At 37.2% G+C, this 17,004-nt stretch overlaps 1 protein-coding gene across 2 annotated transcripts in view; it reads left to right on the top strand.

Annotated features, from left to right (window-relative positions):
* Window positions 1-17,004, top strand: part of SLC39A12 (solute carrier family 39 member 12) — a 737,778-nt gene that overhangs the window by 645,153 nt on the left and 75,621 nt on the right. For both annotated transcript variants that reach the window (XM_044064628.1, XM_044064627.1), the window contains exon 12: window positions 4,262-4,449. In XM_044064628.1, coding sequence (XP_043920563.1) covers window positions 4,262-4,449 — 188 coding nt within the window. The remainder of the gene's footprint in view (window positions 1-4,261; window positions 4,450-17,004) is intronic.

Raw genomic sequence — 17,004 nt, forward strand, 5'->3', positions numbered from 1 at the left:
ACATACTCATAATTTAATGCAAAAGCTTTCAAAAAATTAGAAAGCAGATAGTGTAAATGTTTTAAATTGAAAACGAATAAAGTACGCAATGAAATCATCATATTTAAAAAATCATTTGAAATGGAAATTTTATCATCTCTTTTTGCTGTAATTACTCTTTCTGGGGGCTTTCTAGTTCTGAAATATATATATATTTTTACTTCACTTATTTCATTCAGACTGTGTGCGATTAGAGTTGTCACCTGTCAGGAAATGTTCCCTACAGTCAGGAAATCGAGTTCTCTGTCAGGAAATCCAGGAATCGAGTTCTCTGTCTGGAATCCAATTATGTTGAGTACTTAAAAGGTATTTTGAATCATTCTGAGAGCTAACAAAATTTCTGAATTGAATAGCTCTGAATGAATCAAGGACAAATCTCATCAAAATCAGGGACAAATCCAAAAATAATCAGGGACACTTAAACTACTTGAGATATTGGCAGAATAACAAGATGTGAATTAAGTACATTTTCTGAAGTAAAAGACATCTATAACTATAATTATTGGCATTATTTACTAAGTGTAATTTACCACCTTTTCTCCAAATGTGATCAGTTTTAGGAGGGATTAAGACTGATAGGGTTAAAATTTGACTCAAAATCATGGAGATTGAGAAGTATGTTAAGTCTTGTCTTGTCTTTTGGCTTTTCCCGGTTAGGGGTCTCCACAGCGGAACTCCGGTCCACTAATGATTAGCAGTGAATTTTTACAGTGCTGAGTTGCCAGCCCGATGCCCAACCTTCAAGGAAGGCACACCCATTCATGCATGCACCTACCTGCATGTCTTTTACATCACTCGACCACAGGGAGGACATGCAGACTCCACACAAAAGGTGCTCTAGCCAAGAATCGAATGGGAGAACCTCTTGCTGTGAGGCGACAACGCTAGCTGCTGCACCACTGCGGCCTGTATTGAGAAGTATGTTAAGTATGTTTCCTAAAATGCTTACTGTTTCACTTGGAATTTTTTATCTGCATTCAAATGCAGTGTAAAAACAATCATTGCTGTGGCTTACAGTTGTGTATATGTGTGTGTGTGTGTGTGTGTGTGTGTGTGTGTGTGTGTGTGTGTGTGTGTGTGTGTGTGTGTGTACATATATATATATATATATATATATATATATATATATATATATATATATATATATATATATATATATATATATATATATATACATATACATATATATATATATATGTATACATATATACATATATATATATATATGTATATATATATATATATATGCACACACACACACACACACACACACATATATATATATATATATATATAGATAGATATATATATATAGATAGATAGATATATATATGGGTCTACTTTCAAATTTCGAAATAGCAGAAGTTCGAACTATGGAAGATTGAGATGAAAACACAGGCTGGGATTTCATAAAGCCTACACTAAGTGTGCACCATTCTTGCACCGTTCTGAGTTAAAAGATAACACAGACATAAATCACACCTTCTCCCCCCTAAATTTAGTTTTCCTACTGATATTCTTGCAGCTTCAAATTTTGACAGGGATTTATAAGGTTACCACAAAGTGCAAACTACATGTACACTTAGATCTTTCTCAGTGGCTAGAAAGCACAAAGATATGATAAAAAATGTTATTGAATATATATATATTGTGTACACTTAGTGTAGGCTTTATTGAATCTGTCCCACCGACTTCACAAAATGTTGTAACTTGAAATTATCAAATTGCAGGTTTTCGAAAACAGATAGATAAACTTAAGGAAGGTGCTTAAATATGTTATTATCCCTTTAAATATTTCCAGTGTCTGATTAAGCAGGATGTTACGTTGAATGGTACCAGAGCTTTAGAAACTTTACCCACAAGTAAGCCATGTTAAAACACTAAGGAACTGTATATACCTGCAATGTATATTCACCATGAAAAGCAACTTAAATAACAGCATGTTTTTTTTGAAGTTATCATAATTGCATAGGGAAATGTAAAGATGTCATAGTTTGTGTGTCCTCATCGTAAACATGTGTCAATTGGTTCCTAAAAGCCATAGTGGAGATGTTGTAGTGGTGATATATTCATTGTGTTTTTAATTCAAACATTAACTTAAATTATTTATACATTTACATTGTGTATTTTGTAGTAGAAGTATCTGCTTTGCACAACTAAGAATTCTACAGTCTTTTTTTTTTTAACTGTTGAACTTTAAACTTTGTTGATTACACGGACAAAATGGAGGTACAAGAACTTAAAAGTTGTATTACAGTTAAATGGTAAGTGGCTGTCTTTGGTGGTCTAGGATGGATGTGTGGAAAAGTAACACATTTTTGGTACAGTGGCACATTGGATAGTATTGCCACCCAAAAGTGCTTATCTCCCTGTCTGAGTCCTTGGCTTTGACTCCATCTTTGTATAGTCTGCACATCCTCATAGTCTTTGTATGGGTTTTATTCAGAAGAAGGGGACTCCTCCAAAACCCAAACACTGTGCTGTAGGTGGACTGATGTTCTCTGTGTATCTATTCTGTATTGTGATGGCACTGGTTTGTCAGGAGTTGTGTGTGTAAAAATAATATTGGTGGATGTGCACAAAACTCTCCTAGGTAATGAAAAAATATGGCATAGAATGCATCCCAGAACACTCGGAGCTTCTGGGAACCATAATTCTGGGCTGTATAAGTGGCTTAGTAGGGTCCTCTACTGTGGGCCTTACCTAGTCTTAAACTGACCCCAGTCAGAGGTGGGCACAGAGATTACTTTAGTTTCCATGGTGGCCAGGAATACTGTGGTCATTATGTATTTAATGTTCCACAAAGTCAAACTTCAGAGGTGTACACACAAGGACTCTCCAGCTTGTGTGTTGGATCAGGACAGAGTGGTAATTGTTTGTCTATCTTTCCTCAAATTCATACCTTAAACGTATGTACAGAGGGTCACTATAGCTTGTCTAGGGCCATGGTACTGTGTAAGAGGAACAAGTTTGAATGAATTACTGTGAGTGCGATTGGACAAGCAGATTGTAGAGTTCAGGAGGGTATTCTGTTGATTGCAGCAGTGTTCACCACCCTGCTAATTATATACACCAACTCCAACATTGCACTGCAGCAAGGAAAGGGCAGATTTCCTGATCCCTGTTATACCACAATCTCAAACAGAGAAAAGCCAAAAATGTTGAATCAGCTGATTTTTGGTCAGTTGTACCATCTTATTCTATATTCAACAAAAGACTACTCAATCAAACACGAGTTACCTTTATATTTCTATATATTATGAATATCTATATACACATACATGATAATCTATTGAAATGTCAGGACCCGCTAGAGCGAGTCCTGAAATATGGAGGCTGAATGCCTGAAAACACAGGTTTACATATAATTTGAGATACAATTTCTCAGAATATTCCTTTTTCGCTGAAGTATGGTGATCCTACAGTTGGTATATATAAGTTTGGTGGAGGGTGTGAAGTTGAAAGGAGAAGAGCGATTTTCGAAATTTGGTCTTCTCTGTTTTCGGTCTATTTTTTTTAGCTTGCCGGGTGCTGACATTTCTTTATGGTGCCCATATATAGTCATATACATTAACATATAGACACACACACACACACACACACACACACACACACACACACACACACACACACACAGACACACACACACACACACACACACACACATGCATGCACACGCACACACACACACACACACACACACACACACACACACACACACACACACACACACACACACACACACACACACATACACCAGTGCTTTAGTGGTGAAGGAGGTGGAATAAGCACTAAAAATGAACAACTGATTGAGTAAAAACAGGAAGCATATTGTATGTCCTGCATCAGGTTAGAATAGAAAGCAAAGACCACAAGCTTCGCCTGTAATTAGATTATTGTGAGAAACAGCTGTAAATCCATATGCTACAGTTTCTTCTGTGGAATCCACATGAAACAGAAGGCTAGCCTGCAAGATAGTAACACAAAGCAGAAAACATTTTAGACTGCATAAAGTAGCTTAAGGTCTATACAATGGTTTCTGAATGTATTTTTATTGCTGTGTTTTTCCAGATGATTGCAATTTCTTTTCCTGGTATGAATTAATGAATGCAAGCAATTAGGGAGGTTTACCTTCATTTTGCTGTTAATGAAAGACAGAATAATGAAATCTACAGTAGCTGAATTCTTTATTTGATAATAACTATGTTATTTTCTTTCACAGGTGACTTTGCTGTGCTACTAAATTCAGGTCTATCAGTAAAGACTGCAATGCTTTTGAACTTCCTAAGCGCACTGACTGCCTTTATTGGACTTTACTTAGGACTTGCCATATCCAATGACCCAAACATTCAGAAATGGATCTTCGCAGCTACAGCTGGAATATTCCTGTATTTATCATTAGCTGAAATGGTGAGCCTCAGAAAATAATCCTTGTTTATCATTCTGTAATGGTGAGCCACATAATCCTTCTGACAAGTTCTCACATTTTGGTGTTAGTGTCACAGTACAATGGTATATTTTATGCAGTATGCATGCATGCTCCCTAATGAACCACACATTCTAATATGAAGAATGACAGTTCCTCAGTCATAAGGTAATGGGCTGCTAATAAATTTGACCACAAACAAAAAAATATATAAAAGTACACTGAACTACAAAAACAGAAAATGAGCATTTCTGGGGAGGATTTTCCCTTCTAGGTTGCACCATGTTAAAGAAAGAAGAAAATTCAAAAACATACTGTTTTATATGCTCTATTTCTGAAGGCATGGCCTCTTGAAATAAAAAAAAATTGTAAAATTAACCATACGTGCACAAAAAAATCAGTAGGGCATCCATGCTAGAAAAATGATGCTAGTAAGGGTGACTACAATGGAACATCAAAACGCTGTCCTGGTCAACAGAGCAGGATGCCCACAGGATGATACTTTTATGTAACATAAACAGAGGATACTGCTGTTGCATAGCAACCAATAATTAAAAAAGAAGTGAATAAACACACTATCAAAGTACTAGATTACATGGTATGAAGATCTAGCGAAGACTTTCATAAGAAATGTGTGAATAGATGTTTGATAAACTGTGTCACCTAAAATGCTGATATTTGAAGCACTCACATGATTAATGAATTCCTGGGTGATTAAGAAAACCTGTGGTACATATGGCATGCAACTAAGCACAGTGTACCTGGTTGCCATGCTCAATTCATAAAAAAAAAAAAAAAAAAAAAAAAAATATTTATAGAAGGTCGTGCCTGACAATGTAACTATGAATTCCACTGCTGTTAAAGGTTACACGGAATTACCCGCAAGTTGAATACAGTGTCAAAAAAAATACAGTAAGACACTGCACATCAAATGAAACATGGAACACATCACAGTAGCGAGAAACATAATGTATCACCAACTTGCTGATAAAATATAAGACCAAATTAAGTGCAGATACCAGGATAGATAACTACCTGATTGAACCTATAACGGTATTATAGACAAGTAAACATGTTACACATGTGCACCCAGCTACAGATAATGCTGCTTGAAAATCTACACAGCTACATTTTAAGAGATGTGCTTGTTGAATAATCCTTTTTTAGTTTGACCATCTCATACACCTCCATGACAGAAAACATCACACTTTGATTGCAATGTCAGTTTTAATTCATACATCTATAATAGATACACGCGCACACACACACACACACACACACACACACACACACACACACACACACACACGCACACACACACACACTAGTCCTAATACACTTGTATAAATTGAGATTGACACATGAAGTTATGAAAATTAAACATTTATGCATTTCCTCAAATATATCATTTTAAAATAAAAATTATCTACAAGTATACATTAAATTTCTAGCTGTCAAAGTTGCATTAAATTTCTTTCAGTATAGATATGGAAATTAGATGGCATTGTCATGTTCTAGATCTGTAGCCTGGGCTTTCTCAGCAGCAGCATTGGGGGCCATGGATAGAGACCCTCCCCAGCCATGGGAGCAGGAGATGGAAACAGCAGTTGCAGACTAGCACAGCCTATCGTGGCAACCACCACTGGCATTCACCATAGACACTTGTGATGGACAATCTGCAGATGAAACATCAGGAACCATGTTAAGTTTGGATTTCAGGGATCACCAAGAAGCATGGGAATATGTGTGAATTGTGGTAGTGCATGCCTGACTAAAAATGGAAGTTATATCCCTAGTAAGAAATCTCTCTGATTTAAAATGCTTTTGTGCCAGGGCATTTTGGCTTATCTGCATATTAGTAAAATTCCAACAACTCCCCCAGTGCCACAGGCCAAGATAAAGCCTACTTTGGCATCTCCTCCAGAGAGGGTACAGCATCAAGATGACTACCCTTTTCAGATTCCCCAGGTACTCTGCCTGCAGCTGAAGCTACATAGCCTTTTCAAAGAAGAATGAAATGGCCCATTGAACAGTGGGTTTAACCTTCTGCTAAACATTAATTGTGACCCCTTTTATGCCTCCTTCCTCTATCTATTTTGCACATCCTGTTGTTAACCAGGAGCAGATAAATCAACATCACTACCAAACAATACATTCTATACACACACACACACACACACACACACACACACACACACACACACACACACACACACACACACACACACACACAGACACACACACAGTAACAACAATGCATTTCTCTTAGACAGAACAGTTTGTTCGCAGTTCCAAGAGCAGCACAAGCTGATATGCATATGAATGGTAATTCCTGTGTGGCATCATGCAGAAAAATATCAGCATGTATGTAGGCATGTACATATGTTTGTGTGTGCATGTGGCCATTGCAAGACAGTAATCCCTTTTATATGAATGGTACATGGAAATTAATACTTCTTAGACCATAAACCAAATGGACAAAAGTGCAATATTTATGACTTGAGAGTAGCATCATATATGGTATACAATGTACTGTGGACGGAACTGTCAGTATGTGCTTGTTACTTGACATTGTATCTCTATGTGAGGAAAAGATTTACCTGGCTACTGTTTTGTATAATACAGTTCACTGCTGAGATAATCTAATCAGGCAGTGATTGTCCTGTACATGTAGATAAAATGGTAGGCCTATCATGTGCATGGGAACACAACAATAACATGTGCTGGTAAAACACAGTTGTGCTTTAATGACATGCAGTTTAAATGCTACATGGAATAATTCTCCAGCAGTCTGCTACTACATTGCACAATTGCTTATCCCCCATGCCGTTGTATGCATGCCATCACATGTGCATACATGAGTCATATATGATCAGATGGTGCCAAGACAGAATCATATTAAAAATATGGATGGACTGTATACTAGCATATACACACAGGCCATAACAAAATTTCCTTCACACAAAGTCAAAGGTAATTGCACCAGGATCCGTATATGACAGGTTGTGAAAACACAGGATTACAAGGAATGCACTAAGCTTCACTGCACAGTCAGATATATACAAATTTCAATTCATCCATTCATCGATCCATCCATCCATTGTCTAAGGCACATGTCTTCCTCTTGATCAAAGTGCCAGCAGGCTGAGCAGGATAGACTGGACTTTATACCCACAGTAACAGTATCCATCTTTTTTGTTGGATCTCCAGGTGTTTCCAAGACAGATGAGTGCTATCTCTCCAATGTGTCTCCACCTACTGAACCATACCTAGTACTCCTCCAATGGAAGGCAAGCTAAGAACATTCACACTAGGTGCTCAGGCCATCTCCCACCATGGAGCAGAAGTGGCTGTATTGTGAGATACCCATAGATCAATGAGTTGCTCAATCTGGCACGGACACTGAAGCCAGAAACTGTGCAAAGGAACCTTGCATCTACTACATTTATTTGTGATCTCAGACTCTTAATGTTCATGACTGTTAGTGAGGGTGAGAACATAAACTGAACAGTAAATTATAAACTTAATCCTATGACCCAGCTCTCCCTTCAGCGCCACACTCTGGAGCAATACCTGCACTACCACCAACAATGCACAGATCAAGAGGTTATCTTGCAGTCTCTTCTATGATTACTTGTAAATCCAAACCATGATACTGAAATTGCTCCAAATGAGTACTCTGGATTCTCCCTTCACCTGCAGAGAGAAATTCTGTCTTTTCTTGGAGGCAACCATGACCTCTAATATGGAGATGCTGAGTTTCTTCCCAGCCAGTTCACTCACAGCAATAAATAAAGCAGTATATGTTGGAGATTACAATACCTTCAGGCAAATGGACATTATCTGCAAAAAAACAAGATGTCACCAAGAGCTGTAGATAATGTGGGGCAAAGATTTAGTGTGCAAAGATTTATTGGGTACTATCAGTGTTCAGTGCAGTACCAGTATTGCATTTATTATCTGATCTGAATAGTTATAGCACTCAGTATTTGACAAAATCTGTAGCAGTCAATCACTACAAATGTATTTTTAGTGCTCCTTTTGTGGCACAAACTGTAACAGCTGCTTGCTGTACCAAGCAGTTTACTACAGTTTAAAATGAAAGAAGAGCTTTTTTGTGCTTGGTCGGCATATAGAAGAACAAATAAAAATGACCACCAGTGAAAAAAAAAACAAATAAAACCAAACACTGGAGCAGAAGAGGAAGACACCAACCAGGAATTAGCATAAAAAACTCTTTACTTAACACTTACGTCAGAATGACTTCTTCAAAAATACATATTTCTGAAGAAGTCATTCTGACGTAAGTGTTAAGAGTTTTTTTATGCTAATTCCTGGTTGGTGTCTTCCTCTGCTGCTCCAGTGTTTGGTTTTATTTATATAGAAGGACAGCACTGGACAATGTGGATGTCACCTTTGCATCACTTTACTGGATACTTCCAATTCCTTTTCTGCTCTTTTATATCTTATCTACAAATATCAAAAATAGTAGTGGAGATAAGACACAGACTTGGCAGAGATCTATACCCACTTTAAATGTATTTGGTATAATGCTGGGAATGCAGACACAATTCTCATTCGTTAAACACATGGCTCGAAAGGCATGCAGAAGCAACCCTGGGACTCCATACTATTATAACGTTTTCCATTAAACATGTTGTGTTACAAGGTTATATGCCTACTCCATGACCACAAAGCATGTGTAAACAGTATTGGAAAGCCTCACAACCCTTACAGTAGCTGTACAAGGATAAAGAGTTCATCCGTTGCTCCATGGCCAGGATAGAGTCCACATCACTATGTTTAACTCAAAGACTTAACTGCTGGATGAAGTATTTTTCCAGTGCCATGGTATACACTTTTTAGGGATGCTGAGGTGTTTTTTCACTCTGTAGTTAGAACATATGCTCATATCCCCTTTTGGGAAGTGTGTGTGGGGGGGCAATTCCCACTTTTGCTAATCCAGAGGCAATGTTTCAGCCTTCCACACTACACTGAAAAGACATATTAGCCAAGAAGCCCCAACAGCATCCAGCACCTTGAGTGTTTATGATTGTATCTCATCCATCCTTGGAACCTCACTCCTGCAGTTTTGCTGAAGAAGACTTTTTATTTCCTGCAATGACCTTGTCTACTGAAATGGAGCTAGTTCCACCATCTGTTCCTGGCTCTAGGGTTTGTACTATTAAATATGAGGGATAGCTCAATAAGATTGCAAGTTACAGAATGAAGAACTCTTTCTGTTGTTTATGCATAGGCACATGAAAGCCGATCAGAGTATTCATCCCTTTTAAAGACAATGGGTGCAGTGTTCAAAGGAATACCACCTATGTTATCTGTAAATGTTCATTATATGGATCACTGCTGCAGTAGCCTTAGCTATGTGGATTATATCATAAGGATGTAACAGCCAGACAGCTTCTAGAGCTTCAAGGCATCTTCCACACACCCAAACCATTAGTCATTTCAAGCTAACTGTGTAGATGCATAGCCATAAAGGCTCCTCTTGTTGCCTTTCAAGAATCGGTGGTTGGCTAACACTGCTCCAGTTCTGGCAGATCAGTTCCCTTTGTGGAAAAAATTTCAGATTTACTTTTTGAGACAGAAGCTGTTTTTTTTTTGCAAAATATTTTAAATTTAGGAAAAGGTGTTTTAATGAGAGTCACATTACTTTTAATTACTTTTATACTGGAGCATCATTTTATTACTTTTGTGATAAAAAGTTGTTAAAACTAATTTTAAACTACTTTTTAAAGGAAAAAGTTCTGTTATTTTGCTTTTCTGCACTGAAATAAGTATTTAAAGAGCTGTTTACTGTGCTTTTATTGAGAATAAGTTACTTTTTTATTACACACTTGCTTACTGACTATTGTTACTTGGCTCACCCAGGAATCAGGCATTTTTTTTGGCTTAACCATGAAACAACCTACCAGTTCCTTCATTCTTCCTTCTTCTAGCCACAAAAAGAAGAAAATGACCAAACAGCCTTTGCTACCACAGCAGGCAGCTAATATGCCTCAATAAGAGATGTGTGATTCTGCTGTAGTCCCTACAGGCACCATGAAACTGGGATTAGACATGTCCTCTGGTTGTTGTAGTTCCTTATGTGGGCAAGGGAGAAATACTTGTTGGCCCAGGGAGAAGGGGCAGAGAATGCCACTCTGCCTAACCAGAAAACTATGCCTATTCCTATGGAAGCTTTGCTGGCAAAGTGGGTCTGCTTCTTCAGAAATTCCTGTCAAAAGGAAGTAAAAATTTAGACATATGTCTTCTCCTGTCTCAATAACTCTGAACAAAAGTAATTTATTGGGCGTATTTCAGGGTTTTATTACAGGCTCTTGACCCTTGCAGCTTAGCTGTTTCTGGTAAAAGAAAGAGATTCCTCCATTTTTGAAGAAATCAAGAGTTTTGAACCTAAAAATAATTGTTAGGGTAAAGATTCTGTTTTGTCTCCACAGGTTTTTGATTTTTATTCTGAGGAGAGTCTGGCTTTGGTCAATTCCTTTAAATAATTCTCTTTCTCTGAAACTATTTCAAGAATGAATTAGCTGTTTCATCGGAAACATGGCATTTCACAGTCCCTAAAGAAGAAATATGATTTATTGCCAGTTGAATTTCCAGAACCTACTCCATTTCTTCCTATTCTATCAGTTTATGGAGGATGTTTCTGTCTCAGCCTGTAACTTGCATGAGAGTCAGCTTGCTGCCCCAAGAAAGCAGATAAATTGTAAAACACTTGTTCCCATAATAAATGTCCAGGCTGTTCTTAAAAATATCTAAATTAGTACTTGCTTTAATGTAATTTGGTAGTCTGTTCCAAACATCAGCTACTCTGTCAGAGAACCATTTAGTACAATTCTTATTCCTATAGAATCGTCTACATAGGTTATCTGATGATTCTCTAGTACTTTTTGATAACCCCCAAACATTCCCAGAGGTAGTTGTCTGTAAATGCCCTATATACCTGAATAAGATCTCCTCTTAAATATCTGTAGGAGACACTGTACAAGTTCAGATATTTTAGTATTTCATAATAACTTAGATTTTCACATCCATGGATGCCCTTGGTATATTTCCGCTGTACTCTTTCTAGTTTATTCATGCTTGTTTTCAATTAGGGTATCCATATTGTTATTCCATACTCAAGTTTGGGTCTAATGCAACTAACAAACAATGACTTCATTATGTTTGATTTCCTAGACTTTATAAATCTTTTTATAAAACCTATAGTTCTATAACTATCATTAGCCGATTGGTTGATATGATTAGAAAAAATCATAGCTGAATCTACCTATAAACCCAGGTCCTTAAATGAGTCTACGGTTTCAATCACTGTGTGTTATATTAAATATTCACCTTTCAGTTTATGTCTCCCAAATTTTATATGCTTAGTTTTTGATGTATTTATCAACATATAATTCCCCTGTGCCCAAATGGTCAATTTAATCAAATTATTTTGCAGACATACCTTATCTGCAACACTTGTAATCAGTTTACCCAATTTTGGGTCATCATTATATAGACTATAGAACACCTCAGATGAAAAAGGAAGGTCTGAAAGATACAATCTAAACAAGTAAGGGCCTAGTACAGAGCCCTGTGGGACACCTTGACTGTAACCAAAGATTTCACTTGTCCAGTTGGTGTGTGATACTTGCCATGTCCTATTTGTAAGTCATGCAACTATCCATCTTATCAACAGTACATCATTACCTAGCTGTACTAATTTATTGATCAGTGTTTTGTGTATGACCCTGTCAAATGCTGAAGTTAAAGCTATATAAATCACATCACAGCACAGTTTTTCATTCCTAGCTGTTCTTATATTGTTATAGAACATCATGTTACAGGTGGTAATAGATCCATTTTCAACATATGCATGCTGATACATGGTTTCAACTCCCAACCTTTCCAGTTCTGACAATAACTTATCCAGTATTACCTTCTCCATTATTTTTCCACAACATGAAAGTAGACTTACGGGTCTATATGATTCTGGATTTGTCCTACTCTCCTTTCCCTTAAACACAGGTTTAATAAGCATGTCTCCAATCTTGAGGAATCTCCCCATATTTATATGACATAGTGAATAATAGATATAATGATAGTGTAAGTTCTTCCCTAATTATTCTCAGGTCAGTGTTACTTATTCCGTCTCCTCCCTGCGCTTTGTTAGGATCCATTTTGCACAGTTCTTTTTCAATATAATCTAATTTGATTCCAGTATCTGTGGTTACTTGGATGTCACTAGGACAACTTACCACCCCTTTTGTGGAGCCAAACTGTTTTGCATAAGATTTTGTAAATATATCTATAATCTGTTGTGTCTGAGAATAAATTTTAGAATCTGCACACAGTTTATCAATTTGTGTATCTTTACTCCTTCTACATCTTCCATATCTATAAAAAGGTTTCCTATTATGCTCAATATCTTTATATACATTTTCTTCAAATTTTACTTGCTCTTGTCTAACACTATGCTTAATTTGTTTGTCCAGCTTGTTTATTTCAGTTTTCAAAGTTGTAGTTTGACCTCTCTTCCATTTCTTATATTTTTTTGTCGCTCACCTTAATCAGGTATCTTGTTCTTATGGAAATATACCCCACTGATGTTGCGTGTCTAGATCCTGATGTTAAACATTTTTTTTTTTACTTTTTGCACTCAAACAATTTCTCTTTCAAAACTTTTCACATTCCATCTGCAGTTTTTCCACTAAACACCTCACTCCATTTAGTTTTATATAGTAACTGTTTTACTTCCCTATAATCTGTAATTAACCTTCTGTGCATTGGCTTAGATTTCAGTTTGGCAGAATTATCTAGCAGCAAATTAACCTTAATAACCCCATGATCACTGCACATCAATGGTGGTAAAACTTGACTTGAAGTTACAGTAATTTCTTTGGGAACACAAACAATATCTAGCATATTCCATCCCCTGGTGTTTTTTTTACAATCTGAAGCATTTGTTGTTCCTGAATATACTCTGAATAATTTCTCTACTAACGTTATTGAATTAATATTATTCCAGTCTGTTTTGGTGAATTTAATTCAAGGAACTGTTCAGATTTGTTATCCTTTCTTCTACAAGTTTGCAAAGGGAGTTAATGGTTCCTCTGCAACCTTCTTTAAAGAGCAAAAAAAAACATCAAGCTATCAAAACGTGGGTCCAAAACTGAAAGCAAGATCCCAGCCAAGAAAAAAAAAAAAACAGTTCTATAGGTCTGAATGACTATTTGCAAAAAACCTCCCTCCCATACCCACACACAGACACACGCTCTGGCAAACCCTTAATCCTTCCAGAATGTCTGAACCAGCACTTTTCTTTTTTGGCAACAGATAGTTTCAGACAGATAGGTTCTGAGAGTAGTGCAAAATGGTTAAAGATGACAGTGGGAGTCTCTGCATCCCTCCTTTCTAAAGGATCCTCCATCACTCATGATACCAAACCTTTCTGCTCCCTCCTGTTAATTAGCATATGCTCCCTCATGATAAGGGTTTTATTCAGTGACATTTCTGGTGCCAAAAAATAAGATTCTTGGAGACCAGTGCTGAATCTTTTCTTTCTGAACCTATTTGTGATAGTGCCTGAGTTCAAAATGTCATCACTTTACAGCTTGTTACCTCTTATTCCCCATTTGGATTTTCTGGTAACCTTAAATTTAAAAGATGCATATCATCATATTCCTTTAGAACTAGATTTTACATGTTTCTTAAGGCTTTCTATGTCTGGATCAAATCAGTTCTATGCATTTCTGTTTGGTCTATCCACTGACCCAAGGGTATTCAGGTCTATGTTAAATATTTGAACATCCAAAATGTCGAATATTACATGGTCAAGACAAAATGTTCAACATTTGGATGTTCGAATGTCAAAAAAAAAAATATATATATAAAAGAAAAAAAGAAAAACACACCTTAACAGTGTGAGCAAGGGGGCAAGCCCCCCTGCACCCCCCACACCCCCTACTTATATATACCAACTCCGAGACTGCACTTCAGTGCAGAAAAGGGAAATTCTCCCTAACTGTACCGTACGACACCATTGAAGGTCAATATTCGAACACTTGCAATTTCAAACGTTTGGTCTCGACCATGTAACATTCGAAATTGTGAGTGTTCGAAGAATTGACATAGACCTGGGTATTCACAAAGCATCTCGCTCCTGTGATAGTCAAGTGTAGATATTCACATTTTTTCTATATTTTAATGAGTTATCTTTGCAGATTCTTTTTTTCAAAGTCTTAGGAATCATTCACTTAGTTAAGGGGTCTCCTACACATACTGGGACTCCAAAAGAACAGGTAGACATCTTATCTGACTCCTCACATGATTGTTTTTCCTGAAGTGTCTGCTGGACACCTCAGTTCAAAAAGCTTTTCTTCCACTATCTTAGCAAGGAAAGTCCTCAGGGTTCTGGGCCTCATGACATTTATAATTCTCATGATAATGCTTACAAGACTCCACATGAGAAAAATTCAACCATACCTGAAATCTTTAGGGTGCCAACATAAACATCCCTTGTCATTTCAGATTCCAGTTTTGGGGTTTCTGAAAAAGGAGATTTTTTTGGTGGAGATAGCAAATTTCTCAGAATCTAGGTCTCCCATTCTCTCTCTCCCAGCTCCAACATTGTCATCACAACAAATACCTCAGACTTTGCTTGAGGAGCAATATTTATGAGAATAAAAGTGCAGGGTCTTTGGAACAAAAAAGACAGACCAAAACACAAACATAAAAAGATGCTGTTAGTTATAAATGCGCAACTATTTCAATCATCTATAGTCCCCAGGACCTCTATATGTGTTTACAGACAACATAACAGTGATGTGGTACATAAACAAGCAATGAGGGGAACCAGATGATACCCTCTCTGCTGACTAGCCATGATAGCCTAGGTATAGCTTTTCATTACAGCCTCACTCTAGAGGATTTTACATACTAACAGAAGTAAACTGTGTAGCAGATAAGCTGAGATGACCAAGACCGACCCTCATGAATTGAAATTGAATCGGATGGTCTTCCAAGGACTGATCAAACCATAGGGAACACCTCAAATGGATAATTTGGCCTCCAATCGCAAGAATCAGTTGGCAAAATTCTTCAAGAAGGCTTGGAAGACTGATGTTTTTTTTTTCCTTTCCTTGGACAAGAATGTTCCTGCATGATTTTCCACCCTTTCCAGTAATTTCCATTGTGTATATGAAGATTCAGAAGGTCACTCCAAAGATCATTGTGGTGACTGTTTTCAGACCAGACAAAAGTGATTCTCCCTTGTGTTAGAAATGCCCATGGGCAATTACCACAAGCTGCCTCACAATCTGAATCTACTCAAAAAAAGATGAGGGATATCTGGTATATCCTAATCCCAAACAACTAAAAATGACTGCCTTGATAATAGAATCATAATACCTTTTAGACACCTTTTTTCTTTTTTTCTCTTTGAGAACATGCAATAGGTATTAAAGGAGGCAAGAAAACCTTCTACTGAAAATCAATAACCCCCATATTGCCTCACTTCAAAGCACACTCATTCAATACGCTGATGATTCCACCATTATCTCTCCTCCCATAACCTTCAACATCTCCTAAAAATAACCCACGATGCCTTAACCTTAATAGACTTGGCTAAGTTAAGCACAACTATTACTCATTCCCAGTAAAATGAAACTTATATTGTTCTCACCAAAACCAGTGCTGCAGGATTCAAAATATATTCACTAAACAAAATAGAAGCAGAAATTGTAACTCAGGCAAAACTTTTGAGTATCACCACTGATGATAAACTCTCCTTTGAACACCACGTACTAAACTCCATAAAAACACATTTAAAACTTGGAAAACCCTACAGACATAAGCATTTCATGGACAATACCACCAAAAAAACCCCACTTGCCAATACCTTCCTACTCCGCTGCCTCTTGTATGGGGCCCCTATTTTCATGAACCTACACATGTCTTTAAAAAAAACTACAATCTTGCTACTACAAAACTGCTAAATTCGCAACCGGCATATCTTACCTACATACCACTGCCATGCACTCAATGAACTAAACTGGCTGGAATTCCCCCACTACCCTAACTTTGTACAACTATCGCAACACATAAAATATACAAACCAGACACGTGTTCCCCCCTAAAACTAACTCCACAGCCCTTCACCCCATCCTGAAAGCTTCACTCCATAAACAAATAGCTTTTAGAAGTAAGTAAACTTAAGAAAAGCTGGTCGTAGCCTTTACCACAGCAAAATTATGGAATGCTCTACCTCCAAATATTAGTGCCTTAGACTCCTTTAAGACCTTCACAATTACACTATAAAAATCACCTTTTTAACACTTTTATTTGTCCCTGCTCCTTAACTAATGACTAACACTCTAAATCCTGTTGACCTCTGTCTGCCACCCCTGCTGCCACTCCTTCACTCCACTTATCCTGTTTTCCTCCTTATACTACCACCTTGTATTCTGCTTCACTTTTCCAGCCTTTCCTGTGCAACTTTCCTAACATCCTTTCTCCTCAATGAATCCAAGATGTTT

Source organism: Protopterus annectens, chromosome 3.part0 (assembly GCF_019279795.1).
Source record: "Protopterus annectens isolate FY-2018-M chromosome 3.part0, PAN1.0, whole genome shotgun sequence".
Taxonomy (NCBI): domain Eukaryota; kingdom Metazoa; phylum Chordata; order Ceratodontiformes; family Protopteridae; genus Protopterus; species Protopterus annectens.